We start from the raw sequence: 18,437 nt of genomic DNA, 5'->3' as shown, positions 1-18,437 counted from the left end.
TAGGACTTCTCTGCTGGCCTAAAATATCTGAATCACAGACTAATGTGAATTATATATATATATATATATATATATATATATATATATATATATATATATATATATATATATATATATTCACTAGCCACTAGTGATAAGTGCATACTGGCCAGAGGTAGCACACTGTATCTGTAGCGAGCTGCCTCAGCAAATACATTTTTGTGTTGATTTAATAGCTGAAGGAGGAGAAGAAATGGATTTGGTTGCTGATATATGCTGTTAAAGCCATTTTCAAGATGGACTTTTCAAAAATAGATGGACATCATTAAATAAAGTTGGTCAGCTCAGAAGCTAGCAAAAATAGCAAATAATATTGTAATTTTATGAGGTTGAATCCACACGTTTATAGTAAAAATTCGAACACTTTCATGACAGTCTTTCTTAAGTTTCTTCAAGTCACAAATTATTTCCTGACCAATGACTCGCAGCTGTGGAGTGATTCAGACATAGCAATACGGAAGGCCTAGGTGTGACATGCACGGCCCGCCACTGCTCAAAACCTTTTCCATGTATGTATAAGGCACACTGGATAATAAGTAGTATGGTCATCTTTCGAAAGAATTCAAGGCTTTTATACAGTAATACAGAAATACAGTAACTTGGGATACACCCGACATTACTAGCCTCCATGTACACTTTCAGTTTGGGGTGTTCATACGTATAAAATTCAGAATTAGCAGTTTACCTGTTGGCCAGCAGAGTTTTGAAGGTGATCTGACACATGTCCTGATACGCCGGCACTAGCTTTGTCCACTCCCACGCCCACTCAACCATTGCAACCTGTAGATGAATGAGTAAAAAAAAACACACTTTTGATATGAGCCAGGTTGAATTGCATCAGCACATTAGTATACAACTGTGATCTACTAACAAAAAAAGATGGGAAGGGTCCAAATTCCATCCATAAACACCAAGCCATTTATTAAATTCATGGAATATTTTGTCTTTATTTTTAAGCGATAAATTTATGAATCAATTTGAGAGGATGTTGTCATTCTATATAGAAAGATGAATCAATTTTGGAGAGCGAGTCATTCATCTTCCCATTCTTCTGCTTTTGTTTCCCTCTTCCGTTGTTCCAAAAGCTCCAAAACGGCACCCATTTTTCTCTTCTTTTTTTTTCTCTCCACACAGCATTAACACACTTGGCACCGGCACCAGATTGGCAAAGCAAATAAAAACCGCAGTGTTTTTGATTGCCAAAATGTCACTCCTAACTGCAGGCTGAGCTTTATTGACAAAAGGAGGAGAACGGGATTCATTCATCCATCCTCTCTCTGATCATTCGTCATGGAAGATTGATGGATGTGACTTCGCCCCCCTCCTGCCTCCAATCTACTTGATAAAGTACATAGGCGTCCAAAGTGGAGAAGTCGTTTTAATCATTCTCTTAATAAGGTGTTTCTATGCAGAGCTATTCAGCACCCTGTAATAGGGCTGAAAACGGGACAATGTATTGCAAAATACAAACAGCTGGGCGAAAATCGGCAATTGGAAAATAAATCGCTAAATAAAAAATTGGTGTGTGTGTGTGCGTGTGCGCGCGCGCGTGCGTGTGTGTGTGTGTGTGTGTGTGTGTGTGTGTGTGTGTGTGTGTGTGTGTGTGTGTGTGTGTGTGTGTGTGTGTGTGTGTGTGTGTGCGTGCGTGTGTGTGTGTGTGTGTGTGTGTGTGTGTGTGTGTGTGTGTGTGTGTGTGTGTGTGTGTGTGTGTGTGTGTGTGTGCACTGCCCAAGATATGGAGTGCATGTGTTACGTCATCAATGTGCAGTGGCCAAAAGACACAAACACACATTGACAATTCAGGATGCATTGTTGCTAATAAATCAAGAGGATTAGATGCCCGCAATGTCAGGAGCCGTACACATTTTTCCGGGAGACTCCAGTTGGCATCTTTGCTTTTAGCAGATGAAAAAATGAAGCTCAGTCAAAATGACGCCTTTGTAGATTTCTTCTGCAAATAAAAACGAGTAAATATTCAAGGCGTTGGATGAACACATGCTTGTGAACGCAACTGGACAACGGTGGCAATTGACAAATGTGGGCAGATGTAAGTACAAATATTCAGTCAAACTGTTGCCACCTGTTTAGGAAACAGGCTCGGTGAATCTCACCAGAAACATCTTGAAAGCCATTAGCCGATTTGCTAGCATATTAGCACCTAGTCATAGTAGAAAGTTTTTGGGAAAAATATGATTTTTTTAACGTATGCTATACAAGTAAAATGAATTGAATAGGCGATCCAGAGAAAGATTTGGCAACAATATATTTAATAACCAACTAAACTAAAGATAGGGCACTTTGAAACCGTAATCGATGCCATTGTCACATCCCGGCTGTACTTTACATCAGAGTCAAACAATCGTCCATTAAGGGTTTCCAGTTGGTCCAGAATACATCTGCTCAACTCTTGACTGGTGCTCATAAGAGGGAGTATATCACTCATTCTTCTTTTCACATTTAAAGCTATCCATAACCTTGCCCCCCATACCTATCTGACCTTCTTCAAATTTCTATTCCTCTCGTTCCCTCAGATCCTCTTCCTCCCTCCACCTCTGTGTGCCCCCCTGCCCGTCTCAGCACGATGGGGGACAGAGCTTTCAGCTGCTCTGCCCCCAAACTCTGGAACTCACTTCCACCCAACATTCGTAATATCGATTCTCTTCCCACCTTCAAATCCCATCTCAAAACCCACCTATTTAAAATAGCATTTTCTGTGTAGCTCTCTCTTGTTTGTATTTATAATTGTATTTGATTTATTATTGTATCTATGCTTGTCTGTGACTCTAAAGTGTCCTTGAGAGCTTTGAAAGGCGCTAGAAATAAAATGTATTACTATTAGTAGTACTCATACGTCTTCATCACTAACTCCCGATAACTTTTTATTTAAGATTCTATTATTTGTTTTAGATGGCCGTGCTCCACCTTACCTTTCTGAGCTACTCCACCCCTCCAACGAACGATGCCTCAGGTCTGCAGACCAAGAACTAAAGGAAGGCTCAGATGGGGACACAGCATTTTCCGTTATTGGTCCTTCTCTTTGTATTCTTTAGCTTTTGACTCGGCATGACTTTTTTTGTGCTTTCTACTGTCTTTGTTTTTAGTCTATTGTTAATTTTTGTATATATGATATTTTCTCCATGTAGAGTACTTTCTACGGAGCTGTGGATGTGCTCTACAAATACCATAAATTGCAAATGTTGTCAACTCTTTAACAAAAGAGTGATATATTAAACATCTGTTTACCAACCTGATTCATCTTCTTTTTGCCAATGTGATCAAACTGCTCCATGGGGTTGAATTTGGTAGTCCTCAAACGATCACCAACATCGAAGCTCAACACGTGACGTGTATCACAGAGCAAATCCGTGTCCCCATTTAATTTTGACATCAACAAATCCTGTGGACCAAACACAAGTAAACATTTCAGATGACCAAAAACAGAAAAAGGAGGTCACCAAAATAATTTGGTAGCTGTCGTGTTGTACAAGAACACAAAATAAATGTCAAAGTCACACTACGTGTATGGTTACGGCGCCCGTGGATGTCCTGTTGTGAATTTGGCACTCTCATTCGTCACTTTGACACGACTTGTGAACCTCCTCTCGCCTCCATCTCACCGCTAGCTCAGAGTGTCCCTGACCTGAGTGTTCTCGTCTCAGCCTTGGCTAAGGTGGAGCCGTTCCAGAAAACCTATACAGCCTGCCTCCGGTAGCCCATTCACATTCTATCACATTTCCATGCAGAGTTATTGCTGTTTTACGGAATCCATCAAGAGGAGTCTGCTGTACATGCCACACGTGTTGTTGCTATTTCAAGCTGTATCCCTTATAGACAATTTGTTATCAAAGATTCGGGAACGGTAAATATGCACCTGACGGTCAGCGAAGGCCGCTTACTTCATATAACTGTCTAGCGACTAAATTGCTATTTGTCTTTGTCATAAGTCACGGTTATGAGTTAACCAATATAAAAAGTGGGGAGTCCTACAACCCAAAGCACTCGAACGTTACATATTGGAGAGTTGGGTAACTAAACCAGTGAACACACAATGAATTGATATTAGAAAATAATACGACCTAAGCTTTTCTCTTCTAAATGGATTGATATGAAAGTAGGTGGGATAGCTCAAAAGCAACAGCTGCCAGTCACCCGTGGATCGTCTGAAGACGAATACCTGACAATATTTACTGTTATTTCCGGACTATTGCGACTTTTGTAACAAGCTTTCAACCCTGCGGTTTATGCAATGATGCGGCCAATGTATGTATTTTTTTCTAATAGCCGCCATGGGGCGTTCGAGCACTAAAGGTAAGAGTGAGGCATGGGGAATATATGTGCCGAGGAAGACGCAAATTAATCTAACCACGGTAACTACGCATGCGAATCATGCATTTAAAGTGGCCCTCCGAGTTGAATCGGAGGTTTGGATAACCAGTGGCGAGAAATCGTTTACCAAAACTGGCCGTATGCAAAGAGCAACTTTTGCTCACGTATTTCTTCCGTGTCTCAGTGACTTCGTATGTTTTTATACCCAGATCTGTTCGCGAGTGCTAACGTGTTGCTGCCTTGTCTCCCTTGTACCGGCATGTTTTTTGTGTTCCTACCGTAATGCATGTTGTATTGCTGCCGCGTAACAGGCACTGTTTCAAAAGAAAATTTAAAGTATATTCTTAAAAATTTGAAAACATTTTCGGTGTTACATCTTTCTTTATAAACATGCGGTTTATGTATGTACAAAATGGTTTGTCCTTTAAAAAATGTACTGGGTGAAGCTTATAATCAGGTGCGCCCTGTAGTCCGGAAATTATTTTAAGCATAAAACTTATATTTTAATGATTTGGTTTTATGTTTTGTTTAGTATGATTTACTTTATTTGGTTGCTTTGCGTGTATTTGGACAAAAAGAGGTGAGTGATGTAAAATGTGGTGATGACGATAATATTATTATGAATAATAATAATACAGTAAAGTCTCGTTATATCGATATCGGATATATCGATAGTCCCGGTTATATCGATACTATTTCTATGCACGCACGGGGAAAATTACATGCAAACAGGGTCGGATATATCGATAGTCCCGGTTATATCGATATTTTTTCGGACTCCCTTGAATATCGATATAACGAGACTTTACTGTAATACATTTTATTTGAATGAGTCAACCAATCCTCCATTAAGCGTCTCTAGTTGGTCTACAATCCTTTTGTTCGAGTTTTGACTGGTACTCGTCAGAGGGAGCATATCATTCCTACTCAGACATCACCTTTACTGCCGTCGTATACATTTTTGAGCTTTATTTAAGATCTTATTTAAGTTTTTTCAATGGCCAGCAAGGAGGTATGTGTTTGATACTCTGTGCTTACACAAAGGGTAATTCTGGACCATCAAAAAAGATGTTGGGCAAGAGCTGTATTACAAATGCAACGTTTTACACTGTAGATTGAAGGATAATTGTAAACCCAGTTCCTAATTTTATAACAGCATACGTTTAGCGCACTCTGAAAGTTTTAGTGGCTTTGTCTTGCTAGACTTCTTTCACTGTCATCTCATAGTCTGTAAAGTCATTTTTAAGACTATGACTGTCCCCGCAAGTATCCAATGGGAACATCAGAATTAAAAGAAACCAATTTGAGTCAATAAAAATACTCTCATTTGTAAAAATAGTGTTGGTCTTCCATGTGGTGAGTGTGTTACATCTGGAATCACTGCAGTCGTACACAGCCTTCAGGTCACCTGAACTACAGACGATGATGCAGGGGAAGGAGGCAGAGTCCCCCCCCCCGCTTTAGGTCCAAAACCTCCCTTTTTCCTCGGACCAGCGGCCGCCTAACGTGCTGGTGAGAGGGAGTGCTTCCCTACCTCATTTCCTTGGATGATGTGATGGATGAGCCTCAGGTCGTCACTGCCCCCTGCTTTGTGGCAGACCTCCAGTACCATCAGGCCCATTTTCTGCTCGGTCAGTTCAGCGTCGGTCATTTCGCTTTCCTTGCCTCGCTCGTGGACGCTGGGAGAGGAAAGAGGGGTTGAGTAGGAAAAGTGATGAGTCGGCAAAAATACCAGTGGGGTGGTCTGGGATTTGTCAGAGAAGAGCGGCGGGAAGCAAGTGACTGAATCGATCGCGGATGTTTGCGCTGTTTTCACAACTTTTAGTGAAAGGCAGCCTAGGAATTTTTAGCAAAGCATTTCAGCACTGCTAAAAAGTGATTTGTGCATGTCTTCAGCATGTCCTGCCCGCTATGTGCATCTGTAATTGTATGTCAAGGTCCTCACGCATGTACAGTCCCCCATCCCTGACAAATGTCCCAATCATTTTCCGGGCCTTCTTATACAGATGGATGCACCACTACCGTCCATCAAACCTTTGCATATTCATTGTTCTCTTGCTACTTTGTAATTATAAGGAGTCCGGAATAGTGCAGCCTGTCAGTCGGTCATTGAGGGTGGCATAGCAAGCGAGGGTCCGTCCTGTCCATCCACCTCCCCCCCGTCCGTCCCTTCGCCCGCCGTCCCCAGCGGTCGTATTGTCTGGGACGGGTGGCTGTGCATCCGTGTCAGCACCTGCGCTGTGTATCCTTTCCTGTCCATCACTGTGCAGGTGAAGCAGATGATTGGATTCAGTCAGGGGGGTGATTAATGAAGGCCCCTCCGGATTTGGGACAGCCTATCAATCATGTCATTAGGGCCAATGTGCCCTGAAAGAGGCAGACCTCCGCCAAGGAATAACTACATTCATCTTCATCTGTGTATGCATCCCGTCAACCCAGCCAGGGTCACCATGATGGAGAACAATAATCTTCTCCTCTACAAATTACTTTGCAAAGACAAGGTGGGTGCCTACAGGAGAGGCGGGCGGGGTCAAGATTGTAAAGGAAAGCTGACAACGGGTTGGGAGGACAGACATTTTTTTTTGAAAGACAGTTTAAACGGTTGTCGTTATGCGCGAGTGTGTAGCCTCATGCAGTGTTAGTGGGTGAGGTTTTTTTTTGCGGAGGCACTACTTGCCTCACACTCTTATTCAGACATTGTTTCGGGACTGTTTACAAGCCGCTCGTCACTTCCCTCTGAAGGTTAGTTTAATGAATAGTAATGATCTTGCTGAATGCCTCAGACAGGTCATACATAAAGACTCTTCCATTTTGTCCCCCAAGACGTACACATAAACACACATACACACACACACTGTCCCATCTTTTGTGTTTGCCACTTGACTCGAAAATGCATCTTTTTCCCTCTACTTGTCACTAAACTCAGTGACAATCACAGTGTTCATTATGTCGTCACTGTTACGTTTATTTTGTTTCGAAAAGTGGGAGTGGTTAGGGATGTACCAGGAAAAAAAAACATTGATCGAAAAGTACAGTGGAAATTAAAAAAAACAACCTTCACATCTATGATGAAATGACAGGTTATGATGGTTGAAAAAAATTACACCAAATATTTTTTCCCCAGAACTATTTCCATCAAGTATGTGATTTATTACTTGTCCAACTCACTTTAAATAAAAAAACAACAACATATATTTATTTTTTATAGTGCATATTCGCCGCACGATAAAGCACACATAAAAGCATTATTATTATTATTATTATTATTATTATTATTATTATTATTATTATATATTTTTTTTTTTTTAAGCTGACCTTATAACCCAATGCATTTTATATATGGACAAAAATATGTCATTCATTGAAGGTGTGCCTTATATTCCGGTGCACCTTATAGTCCGGAAAATGCGGTCGATATCTTTTAAAATGGGGCAAATAAAAAAAAATGACAAGTCAGTGTGTACTTGCCGCCATTTGAAGTATTTCAACTACAATTTTAGTTTTAATACATCAAAAATATGTCTTGTGGAAAAAAAAAACATTGTTAACCAAATTATCCAAATATAACGCGACCATGCGTGAATATTCAACATGGATTACATAGATGCTGCACTATGTAATGCATGAACACGTTCACATTAGAGAACGTGACAGCCATTTTGACCTTAACCTCTTGTTTCAATAGCACGAGTTGACCCCTCACCTGTTTATGCAGAGTTTGCGGGCCTTTTGCAGCTGCATGTTCATCCACTTTGGTCTCTTTTCCTCCAGAGCCTGAAGCACCTTGTGCACTGTAGGTTTTGGCACACCCTGGGAACACCCCCCAAATAAATAAATAAATAAATAAATAAGTAAATAAATAAATAAATAAAATGCCATAAGAATAATAACAACAAACATACTAAGAATAATAACAACAAACTTAATAATAATATAGATAATAATAATAATAAATACCATTATTATGTTATTAAAATAATATGAATATTAATAATGATAATACTACTACTACTACTAATAATAATAATCATAACAATACTAATCTTCTTCTTTTCCTTTCGGCTTTTCCCTTCAAGGGGTCGCCACAGCGAATCAGTAACCTCCATCTTCAGAGGTCAAAATACTACTACTACTACTACTACTACTACTACTACTACTAATAATAATAATAATAATAATAATAATACTGATAATATTATAGTATGTATTATTATACTCTTCATAATAGATATTATGTAATAATAATAATAATAATAATAATAATAATAATAAATACCATTATGAGGTTATTAAGAACATTTTAATATAAAATAATAATAATAACAATAATAATAATAATAATAATAATGTATTTACTAGTAATAATAATGATGTATGCAATAATAATAATAATACTAAATTTTATTTGAAAGAGTCAATAATTTATTATTATTATTATTATTATTATTATTATTATTATTATCTATGTCTTACACCTTGGGTAAAGAGGCCCCTCATGATGACTCTTATTCCATTACTAACACCTTTACCTTCTGTTGAATCCCGATTGACGCCTGCAGACACTCAGCCAACAGCGCCAGGCGATCCTTGGCCTGACAGTCCAAGGCTCGCCCGCTGATCCCTTCAAGTGCGCACGGCTCTCCGAGACGGCAGATCAGGCAGTTAAACAGGCACCACAGCAACAGGCCCATTGAGCGCAGTTGCCGGACATGCTGAGAAAGGTGTTGCTCCGATGCTTGGAAGAGGTAGCGGATGGGGAGGGGCAAGGACAACACAACCAGCGGCAGGTTGGTGAAAATGAAGGACATAGCTTGAATGGCCAGAGATGTGACAGCTGTGGAGAAAAGATTTAAAAGCGTGCGCATCATTAGAAATGAATGCTACTTATAAAAGATTAATAATAATGATAAAAATAATAATAATAATACCAATAATAATAATGATGATAATAACAATAATAATGATGATGATAATAATCATATAAAATAACAAATAAGAACAAAAACAACACAAACAACCTGCCTTTCCAGCAGCTCATGTATTTTGTTTTTCTACTTTCATTCCTTTCATCACTTTGCTGCTGTTAAATGTAGATTTCTCCACTGTGAGACTAATAAAGGCAAATCCAATAATAATAACAATAATAATAATAATAACAATAATAATAATAAATATTTGACTGTGACTGTAAAGCACAGGTGTCAAAGTGAAGGCCTGCGGGCCAAATCCGGCCCGCCACATCATTTTTTTCGGCCCGCGAAAGCAAATCAAACGTGTTAAATTCCATGATGATTGCTAAAATCTGAGCCAAAATTTCATATTTTTGGATGTCAACCACAATAAAAGTCATTATTCTTGACTTCAGATTTGAAAACGACTTATTCATTAATTTGCTGTGTGCTCTATATGTAATATTTGAAGCGGCAAAAAATGACTTTGACACCCCTGCTGTAAAGGGTCCTTGAGAGCTTTGAAAGGTTTGAAATAAAATGTATTATTATTATTATTATTATTATTATTATTATTATTATTATTATTATTATTATTATCATTTGAATAAATAAATCTTCTTCTTTTCCTTTCAGCTTTTCCCTTCAAGGGGTCGCCACAGCAAATCAGTGTCCTCCATCTTTAGAGGTTTGATCCGCATGTTTGTTTAGGCCAAGCTTTTACGTCGGATGCCCTTCATGACACACAACCCTCTGTATTTATCCGGGCTTGGGACCGGAACAAGAAGACTTCTGTCCCTTTGTGGCTACAGAACAAGCAACTTGCTCAGATGAATAAATAAATAGAGTGGGTAAATAAATAAATAGATAATATTAAATAAAGAAACATTAAATAAATAAATGAATAAATAAATGAATAAATAAATAAATAATACATTGGAAAATAAATAAAGAAAACATTATATAAATGGACAAATAAATACACAATTTTATTTGCTTACTCTTAGACAACGAGTCTCCCTTCCCAGTCTCCCGTCCTCGTACTTCCACTGGTCTGTAGTTCCAGCTTTTGGGCACCTTAGCCAAGATGCTTTCTGGAACAGCGACGCCAGGTTCCTCATTGGCTTGCCAGCAGGTCACCATGGTAACCAGGTGAGTCAGAATGGTGTCAATAGATTTGGTGATGAATACCCTGATACATTCCACTACGATGGGCACTTCTTGCATCGTTTCTGCAAAGAAAAAAAAAAGAAAATGGCTTGCATTGAGGTTAATTGAGAGACGCAAAACACCACGGGATGCTGCTGGACTTTCTCAATGGGCAGTTGAGTCGCTAGCCAAGAATTGAACTTTGGCTGTTGGGAGGATTGCAGTTGTTTGTTTACTTAACTCATTCACGGACATCCCCAAATTTATTTGGGAATTGAAAATATAACATGGAGCGCCATTCCCGAATTTGGGGCAGCATTTGCCTTCCCCCACAGCCGTCCCCATTTCATGCTCATAAAACTCCAGACCCATATAACTTAGGAATTAACTTTTTGGGGGATGAAAAAGGGGAGTCTAATGTTTAAACAGCTTCTTCCCCCAAGCCATTAACTCTTTGAACTCTTTCAACAGTAGCCAAAATGGAACTGTATAGTGCAACTTAGCAGTTTTTTTTGACGACGATACTAGTGCAGCGTGTTCTACCGGAAACAAATTCCTTGTGTGTTCTACATACTTGGCAATAAAGATGATTCTGATTCTGATTCTGATTTCTAACGCTGCTTTGAATGTTTATCTAGTCTGAAAACTCAATATTCTGTGGGTCCTGGAATTTGAATGAAAATGACAAAAAACAGGCACTGGAGTGGAAACGTTTTTGCACATCGTCTGGCAGTGGATGAGCTAAAGTTAAATGAGGTAGAGTTGATGCGGAAATGTGAATAAATGATTGATGAGTGAAGTTTTACTCATATATTCTATTTTTGATCTAACTTGTACTATGTGTAACAGAGAGAGCATGTGTTTTTTTTGCACGTCTGGCAGTGAATGAGTTAAAAAAAAAGCCTAAAACCCATCAACAAGGTTCAACGGGGTCACTATAAACAGTAATTTCATAGATTTGGAAAATTGGTGACCACACAACTTTAACTACTAAAACTATAGCTTGTTTTGTTCCATCCCTTCAAATTACAGGTGTCAAAGTCAAGGCCCGGGGGCCAAATCCGGCCCGCCACACCATTTGTTCGGCCCGCAAAAGCCAATCAAGGATGTCAAGTTCCATGATGCTTGCTCAAGTCCCAACCAAAATTTCAAATTGTCCCATGTAAACCACAATAACAGTCATTATGTATTACTTCAAAATTGAAAACCAGTCATTTACCAATTTGTTGTGCGCTCTATATGTAATATGAGGAGTGGATGAAACCTTCTAATGGCTTCTCCAAATTCATAACGGCCCCAGAGAGGAAACCGGAACTAGAATGTGGCCTGCGGCAAAAAAATGACTTTGACACCTCTTCTTCAAATCTTCATAATGTTGACACCAGGGGTGAATTCCCCTCCGGAATAACGCTGCGGTGTATTGTGCATCCATTGGGATAGTCTACTTTTTTTTATGGTGTCACAACTTTACTTTTGACATAAATGTCAAACATAGGGATTAGATTGCTGATATATTCAACTAAAATGTCTGCAATAAAGCAAGTAATAACCGGTCACATTCAGATGTTTTCAATCAATTTCAGTGGCCCGACGGTGAAAGTCTGAGTACCCTCTCAAGGTGCCGTACAGTACATCTTCCATTGCTCTGCCCTTTCATATCCGGCTCATATTGATAGCTGCGAAGCAAAGCGCATGAAGTTGTATGGCAGCCATAAATTACCCATAGCAGCCCGCTGGAGAAGCAAAGGCTACGGGACAGATAAAGTATGCTGGCAGTATTGGAAGAGCTGTGAAATCTTATGGGACATCTAACAAATGTGCGACCTCAAGACCCATAGAAAAAGACTGGAGCGGAACACAAAATGATATAGCTGTTTGACGAAGCACTGCGCCCAGGCAGGTGAGACCTGGACCTATTTTTCAAAGTCACTTGCTGTTCACCTTTCTTGCTATCGCATCGACTCGTGTATTGATTTGAAAGCGCTTACTAACTACAGTGTGTTTGATCGAAATTGGAGGAGTAAAACTCATACCTGCCAACTTCTGAAACCAGAAAAGCCAAGGACAGTGATATCTCAGTTTACGAACTTAATTGGTTCCCAGAAAGTGCAAGGCGAAAAGTGTGTCTTCCAAACATTAATTTCCCATTTGAAAGCATTAAAAATGACAATAATCTGTTTCCAGGTCCCCATAAAACATAATTTTCGACTAAATAAGCCTTAGAACTACACAAAAATATACCTTATTTTATGTATAATAAATGTGTTATTGTATTATAATTAAAGAAATAAACTGTCCTGTATAATAAAGTCGTTTTATTTACCTTTGTGATGGTCGTTCAAGGCTAGATGAAATGGATTGGTCGGCTTTAAATAAAAAGAAGTGAATGTGATGGTGGAATAGGCCTTAATCACATTTCAATAGTTTTCCCGGTAAAGGTAAATTGTCGCAATAAGGTTGACAGATGACGAAGAGATTTTAGAATTTCTGGATGGGCATTTTTATGACTCAGTTTTTGTGCATACTGTAGAATTAACTTCTGAATTGGGGAAAAATAATTGGGAGTAAAATTAAACACATACAGCGATACGTCGGCTTACAAACTTAATTGCTTCTCAGAAAGTGTGTGTAAGGCAGAAAGTTCCTCTGCTAAACATTTATTTCCCATAAGAAACCATTAAAAATGAGAATAATCCATTCCCAGGTCCCCATAAAACATAATTTTCGACCAAATAAGCCTTAAACCTATACAAAATATATCTTATTTTATGGATAATAAATGTGCTATTGTATTGTAATTAAAGAAATAAACTGTACTATACAATAAAGTCGTTTTATTTACCTTGGTCTGTGGTGGGGTCTTTTTCGGTCCCAAAAAAAGCAAAAGTGTCCACTCGATAGAAAACCACGTATGCACTCAGAGAAAGGGGGTGTGGAAAAGTAGTCTGGCAGCCACCGTGGCGCTGTTCAGCTGTGAGGTTCGGTGTCCTTCCGCCGAATACTAGTCCGCCAGCCATTGTGGCGCTCCGTGTGTTTCCTGAAAACTAGTTCGTATGCCAAGATTGCAACAATTCGTATGCAAATTTCCCCATTGCGGGACGAATAAAGGTATTCTGATTCTGATTCTGAAGATTATATTCTCGCGAATTTAATGTTTGTAAGGCAAAAAGTTCATGAGCTAAAGCATTCGTAAACCGAGGTATCACTGCAACACGCCGGGGTCCAGGTTACTGCGCATGTGCAGTAAGGTGTCTGCATTTCCGCTTGTTAGCGTTTGTTTGTTTTTCAATTCAAATAATGTACGGCGTACTACAACTTTTACTCGGGAATGGTAATCATTTATACGAGATGCTATCAGCCATGGTTGACAGGTATGAAACTCAAACTCACATCAGTTTCGCCTTTTCTTGAGCGAAGTCTAACTCCCGGAAATGCTTGGGAAACTACTGTACTTTTCTCATACTTTTCACACTTTTTGTTGACTTTTCTCCGGCAGATGTCATTACACGACAATGATAAAAACTACGATAACTCTTGAGTCTCGATTCCGGGAATGAGCTGTCACTCTGGATTCCAGGAAAGACCCGTACTTCGCGAATGCGCAATTCATCGTCAGGAAGCTAACAGCTAGCACTGTGCCCATCACCTGTTCTCATGTTTTGAATTAACATTGAGTACAGTACTTACTATTTTGACGATTTGGGATTCTTTCTTTTTTTTAATATTGGAAACCGTAATTTTCATCATTAACCCGTAACCCGGAATGACATAATAAAAGCCATAGTTTTTACGGCAAAACCGGAGTAGTTGGCAGGTATGGAAACTTCTATCTGTCATTGATGTACATTTGCCATCTGTGAATATCTGGTATCCCAACTGGATCAGTCGAGCTCTCTTGTAACCAAAAAAAAAGGGCATCGCAAAGATTTGCCGTAATCCTACAATTAAAATAATTAGCCTGTGGGAATACATGATGGTTGAATGACAGTGAGCAAATCTCGTAATCATGATGGAATTTAGTCCCTCCGTCAGTCCCTCCTTTGCAACCAGACGGCTACGATCAAAATCATCAAAATGTGCGGCAATAAAAAGAAACATTTTGGTTTTTGGCGGAAACATATTTAACTCATTCACTAGCATTCACAAATTTATTTGGGTTTTGTTTTTTCTTGCTTGGGTGCCGATAGCGCTGGCCATTGCCTTGGGCAATGGTTTTTCCCTTCCACAAGGGGGCAGCATTTCCCATTTTCCATGTTAGCGCTTTGTTCCAGCTTCAGCTGTTGTTAAAGCGCTATATAAACCAATATGTATGTATTGCATTGTATTTTGGACAGCCACCCCCATTTCAAGCTCATATAACTCCAGACTCATATAATTTAGGAAATAAGTCTTATTTTTCTTACGTTGCATTGAATCTTTATGTAGTCCTAAAAGTGGAATTTGAGTGACACTGACAAAAACCCTGGCAATGGAGTGGACACATTTTTGCACATGTCTGGGAGTGAATGAGTTAATCTGCATCATGGCTTTATTTTTAAAATTCAGTTCATATTGCAGGTTTTAAGTCTGATTTAGTGGTTATTGTTGATTTGGTTCATTTACTAATACAGGAAAGCATCAATATTACCAATCCGGACTACAGAAACAAAGCAACATGGTAGATTTTATTCATTCATTCATACATTCATTCATTCATTGTCATCATTGCAAAATCCAAATATTCATAGCGGAAAAGCAAAGCTTTATGCATTGGACGCTGCCACCAGGCTACAAGAGTAAATCGCAGCTTTGACGGACAGTGTGAAACAAGAGCCGGCGCTTTTAGAAATAGCTTGTAGAACCATTCACGGGGCGATAATAAAGACAAGACCTTGTGGAGGAAAGGCATTCATTTTATTCAATAGCTGGAGGCTACTTTACCTGGCAGAGTGTAGAGATGTTCCCATACATGTAGACTCTGCAGGTATGGTTGAAGGACCTGAGTTAAGGCCTTGGGGCTGACATTTAGGCGGGTAAAAATGTTGAAAAGTGCCACGACGAAGCAATCTCCCGCTCTGCGTTCCTGTGGAGATATTTCTGGTTGGTTCTCAAGGCAAAAATCTGTAGAAAGAAGGAAACAAGAAGCGTATGTATTTCGAAACATTTTTTAAAACTGATTGTATGATTTTTAATTGATAAAAAAGATATAATTTAACTATTGTTGCATGTTCTTCACCGTCATTCAACGCTTTATAAGATTACGTCTGTGTAAGCTCTCAGTCGTACAGGAGTGGTCCATCGATGAGAAGGTTTCTTCAGCCGTCATCTGTACAAAAGTGAAGGTTTCGGACGTTTCGCCTCCTATCCAAGAGGCTTCGTCAGCGAACTAAAGTCTGACTGGTCGTATCGCCCCATTTATATATCCCTAATGTCCAGACATGGTGGCGCCGGACACAGCTATGATAGGTCCCTACTCTCAGGTTGGGGGGGCAGAGGACCCCTCCCTGTGGCCCCACTGATTGTTCCTTTTTTATAAGATTATCAACTTTTAAAGATTTTTTTATCGTAAAACCCACCTATTTAAAATTGCATTTTCTGTGTAGCTGTATCTCTTGTTTCTATTTATAATTGTATTTTGTTTATTATTGTATCTGTTTTTTTGCTATGTTTGTCTGTGACTGTAAAGTGTCCTTGCTTTGAAAGGCGCTTGAAAATAAAATGTATTATTATTATTATTATTGTTAAATCAAAAAAGAATAAAATACTCCTGCATACAGCAAGGAGTACATCATACACAATTTAACATTACATTACATCATTACTGTTTGTAAACTGTCAAAACCGAAGCAAGGATAGAATTCAAACACCCAGAGCACAGATATTATTATCGCACAGACATACCAAATATGTGTCCATTCCAGTGCCAGGGTTTTTGTCATTGTTACTCAAATTCCAGGACCCAGAGAATATTGAGTTTTAGGACTACATAAACATTAAAATGCAGAAGAAACATTGGACTCTCTTTTTTCATCAGAAAAAAATAGTTAATTCCTAAGTTATATTGGTTTGGAGTTATCTGAGTTTGAAATGAGGGCAGCTGTCAAAAATACAATTCAATACATACATATTGGTTTATATAGCGTTTTAACAACAGCTGAAGCTGCAACAAAGCGCTAACTTGGACAATGGGGAAATGCTTCCCCCTTGTGGAAAGGAGAAAACATTGCCAGAGGCTATGGCCAGCGCTCTATCGGCACCCAACCAAGAAAAAAACAAAACCAAAAAAAATTCGGGAAAGGCACTTTCCGTCATATTTTCTAATCCCGAATAAATTTGTGAATGGCAGTGAATGAGTTAATATACCATATTTTCCAGTGTATAAGGCACCCCAAAAGCCTTGATTTTCTTCAAAAGATGACCCTGCGCCTTATACACAGGTGCGCCTCATATGTGAAGTAATATTGAGCCACAACAGGTCTTGCAACTACTATTATCACCCACTCACTCCATTTCCCTGTGTAGAAGAAATCGTGCATAACCCCAGCCTCTACTGTAGATCCTTATAATGCGGCGGTCCTTATATTTGGAAAACTGTTATATATTTATATATTACATTTGGAACGCTTTTTTTTCATTCAGTCAAGTCTGGTGCGCCTTAAATGTGGAAAAAGAGCGGAAATACAGCATTCATTGAAGGTGGACCTTATACTAGGTGCGCCTTATACATTATAAAAAAATACACACATTGAAATCTCATTCCATTGGGAGGTGTATGATTTACATCATACAAAACTATGTCTCGACCCCCCCACTCAAAAAAAAGGAAAATGTCAAGGCTCACCCTGACATGTGTTAACAGAATGGACGAACAAAAGGCATTGTGGATTAGGGAGGGAAGAAAAAAACTCACATCTGTGCTGAATGGTTGAGAGGGCAACAAAAAAAAAAGAGAGAGAAAGGAAAGCAGATATCAAAGCCCTCCGGCTATGGGATGTACAGCACATGGAGACAGGAAGTGAAAGGGAAGAGGTTTTGACAGGGTGTCCTTGTGGGGGGGAGCTGTCGAAGCGCAAGGCTGACGGAAGTGCGTGTGTTCCTCCTATAGATGTCTATACGCGCTCCACACATTGTGTACTAAGGATGTGTGTGAAGTTGACAGGGGTTGCTGAGCAGAGGGCCCGGTGCTCCAGAGGTGGCAGACTTCCAGCGGTCTGTCAGAAATGACAGATATTTGAATGGGGTGTGAAACACTGCAGTCAGGAGTCTGGTGAGACTTTAACATCGCAAAAAAGTAAGCCGTAGTAAATTAGTGGAAACCCGGTGCACTTTTTGTGTTGTTTTTGTACAAATCCATCCAATTCCATCCTGAGAAAGGCCCAAAAGAAGATATACTTCCTGAAGAAACATGGCCTGCCATGCCTATGACATTTCTGCACGGCAGTCATGGATTCAATCCTGTGTTCTTCCATTGCGGTTTGGTTCATGGCCGTCTAGAGCCCTTAAGGGGACATCAAAGAAAAAAAAAAAACTTTGCGAGATTTCGCAAAGTTTTGCATTGCATCACAAAACACGCTACATGCTGTACGATCATCCTGAACTCTATTTTTTGTTATTTCTCATTAGACAAGACCTCACTTCAACCCTTTCTAGTTGTTTGTTTTTGCAATTACGACATTACGTCACTTTATGTACGTCACTTCCTCACTTTACATATGTCACTACCTCACTTTACATACGTCACTACCTCACTTTCCATACGACACTACCTCAATTTACATACAGAAATTACATGTATTGTCTGTTGTCAATTGTATGTCTTTTTTAGCCACGTTACAAGTGCCTTGCATGTCTTGCACGCTGGGTCCGAGAGGACATTAATTACATCTGTGCTGTATGTCATGCATATTAGCATGTTTGACAATAAAGCTGACTTTGACTTTGAAAACTTAGCATTCCCTTCTTTGTATTTCAAACCAATTTTAAAGTAAAACTCAA

At 39.2% G+C, this 18,437-nt stretch overlaps 1 protein-coding gene across 3 annotated transcripts in view; it reads right to left on the bottom strand.

Annotated features, from left to right (window-relative positions):
- Positions 1 to 18,437, bottom strand: part of kiaa0825 (KIAA0825 ortholog) — a 162,347-nt gene that overhangs the window by 77,245 nt on the left and 66,665 nt on the right. For all 3 annotated transcript variants that reach the window (XM_088993701.1, XM_088993698.1, XM_088993699.1), the window contains exons 16-22: positions 15,384 to 15,563; positions 10,316 to 10,546; positions 8,895 to 9,199; positions 8,069 to 8,175; positions 5,900 to 6,044; positions 3,287 to 3,436; positions 725 to 819 (exon numbers count right to left, since the gene is read on the bottom strand). In XM_088993701.1, coding sequence (XP_088849827.1) covers positions 725 to 819; positions 3,287 to 3,436; positions 5,900 to 6,044; positions 8,069 to 8,175; positions 8,895 to 9,199; positions 10,316 to 10,546; positions 15,384 to 15,563 — 1,213 coding nt within the window. The remainder of the gene's footprint in view (positions 1 to 724; positions 820 to 3,286; positions 3,437 to 5,899; positions 6,045 to 8,068; positions 8,176 to 8,894; positions 9,200 to 10,315; positions 10,547 to 15,383; positions 15,564 to 18,437) is intronic.

The sequence above is a fragment of the Hippocampus bargibanti genome, linkage group LG04 (genome assembly GCF_051943395.1).
Source record: "Hippocampus bargibanti isolate YZ-2025 linkage group LG04, ASM5194339v1, whole genome shotgun sequence".
Taxonomy (NCBI): Eukaryota; Metazoa; Chordata; class Actinopteri; order Syngnathiformes; family Syngnathidae; genus Hippocampus; species Hippocampus bargibanti.
The sequence above is the reverse complement of the archived record's forward strand: the minus strand, read 5'-3'. Positions and strand labels throughout refer to the sequence as shown.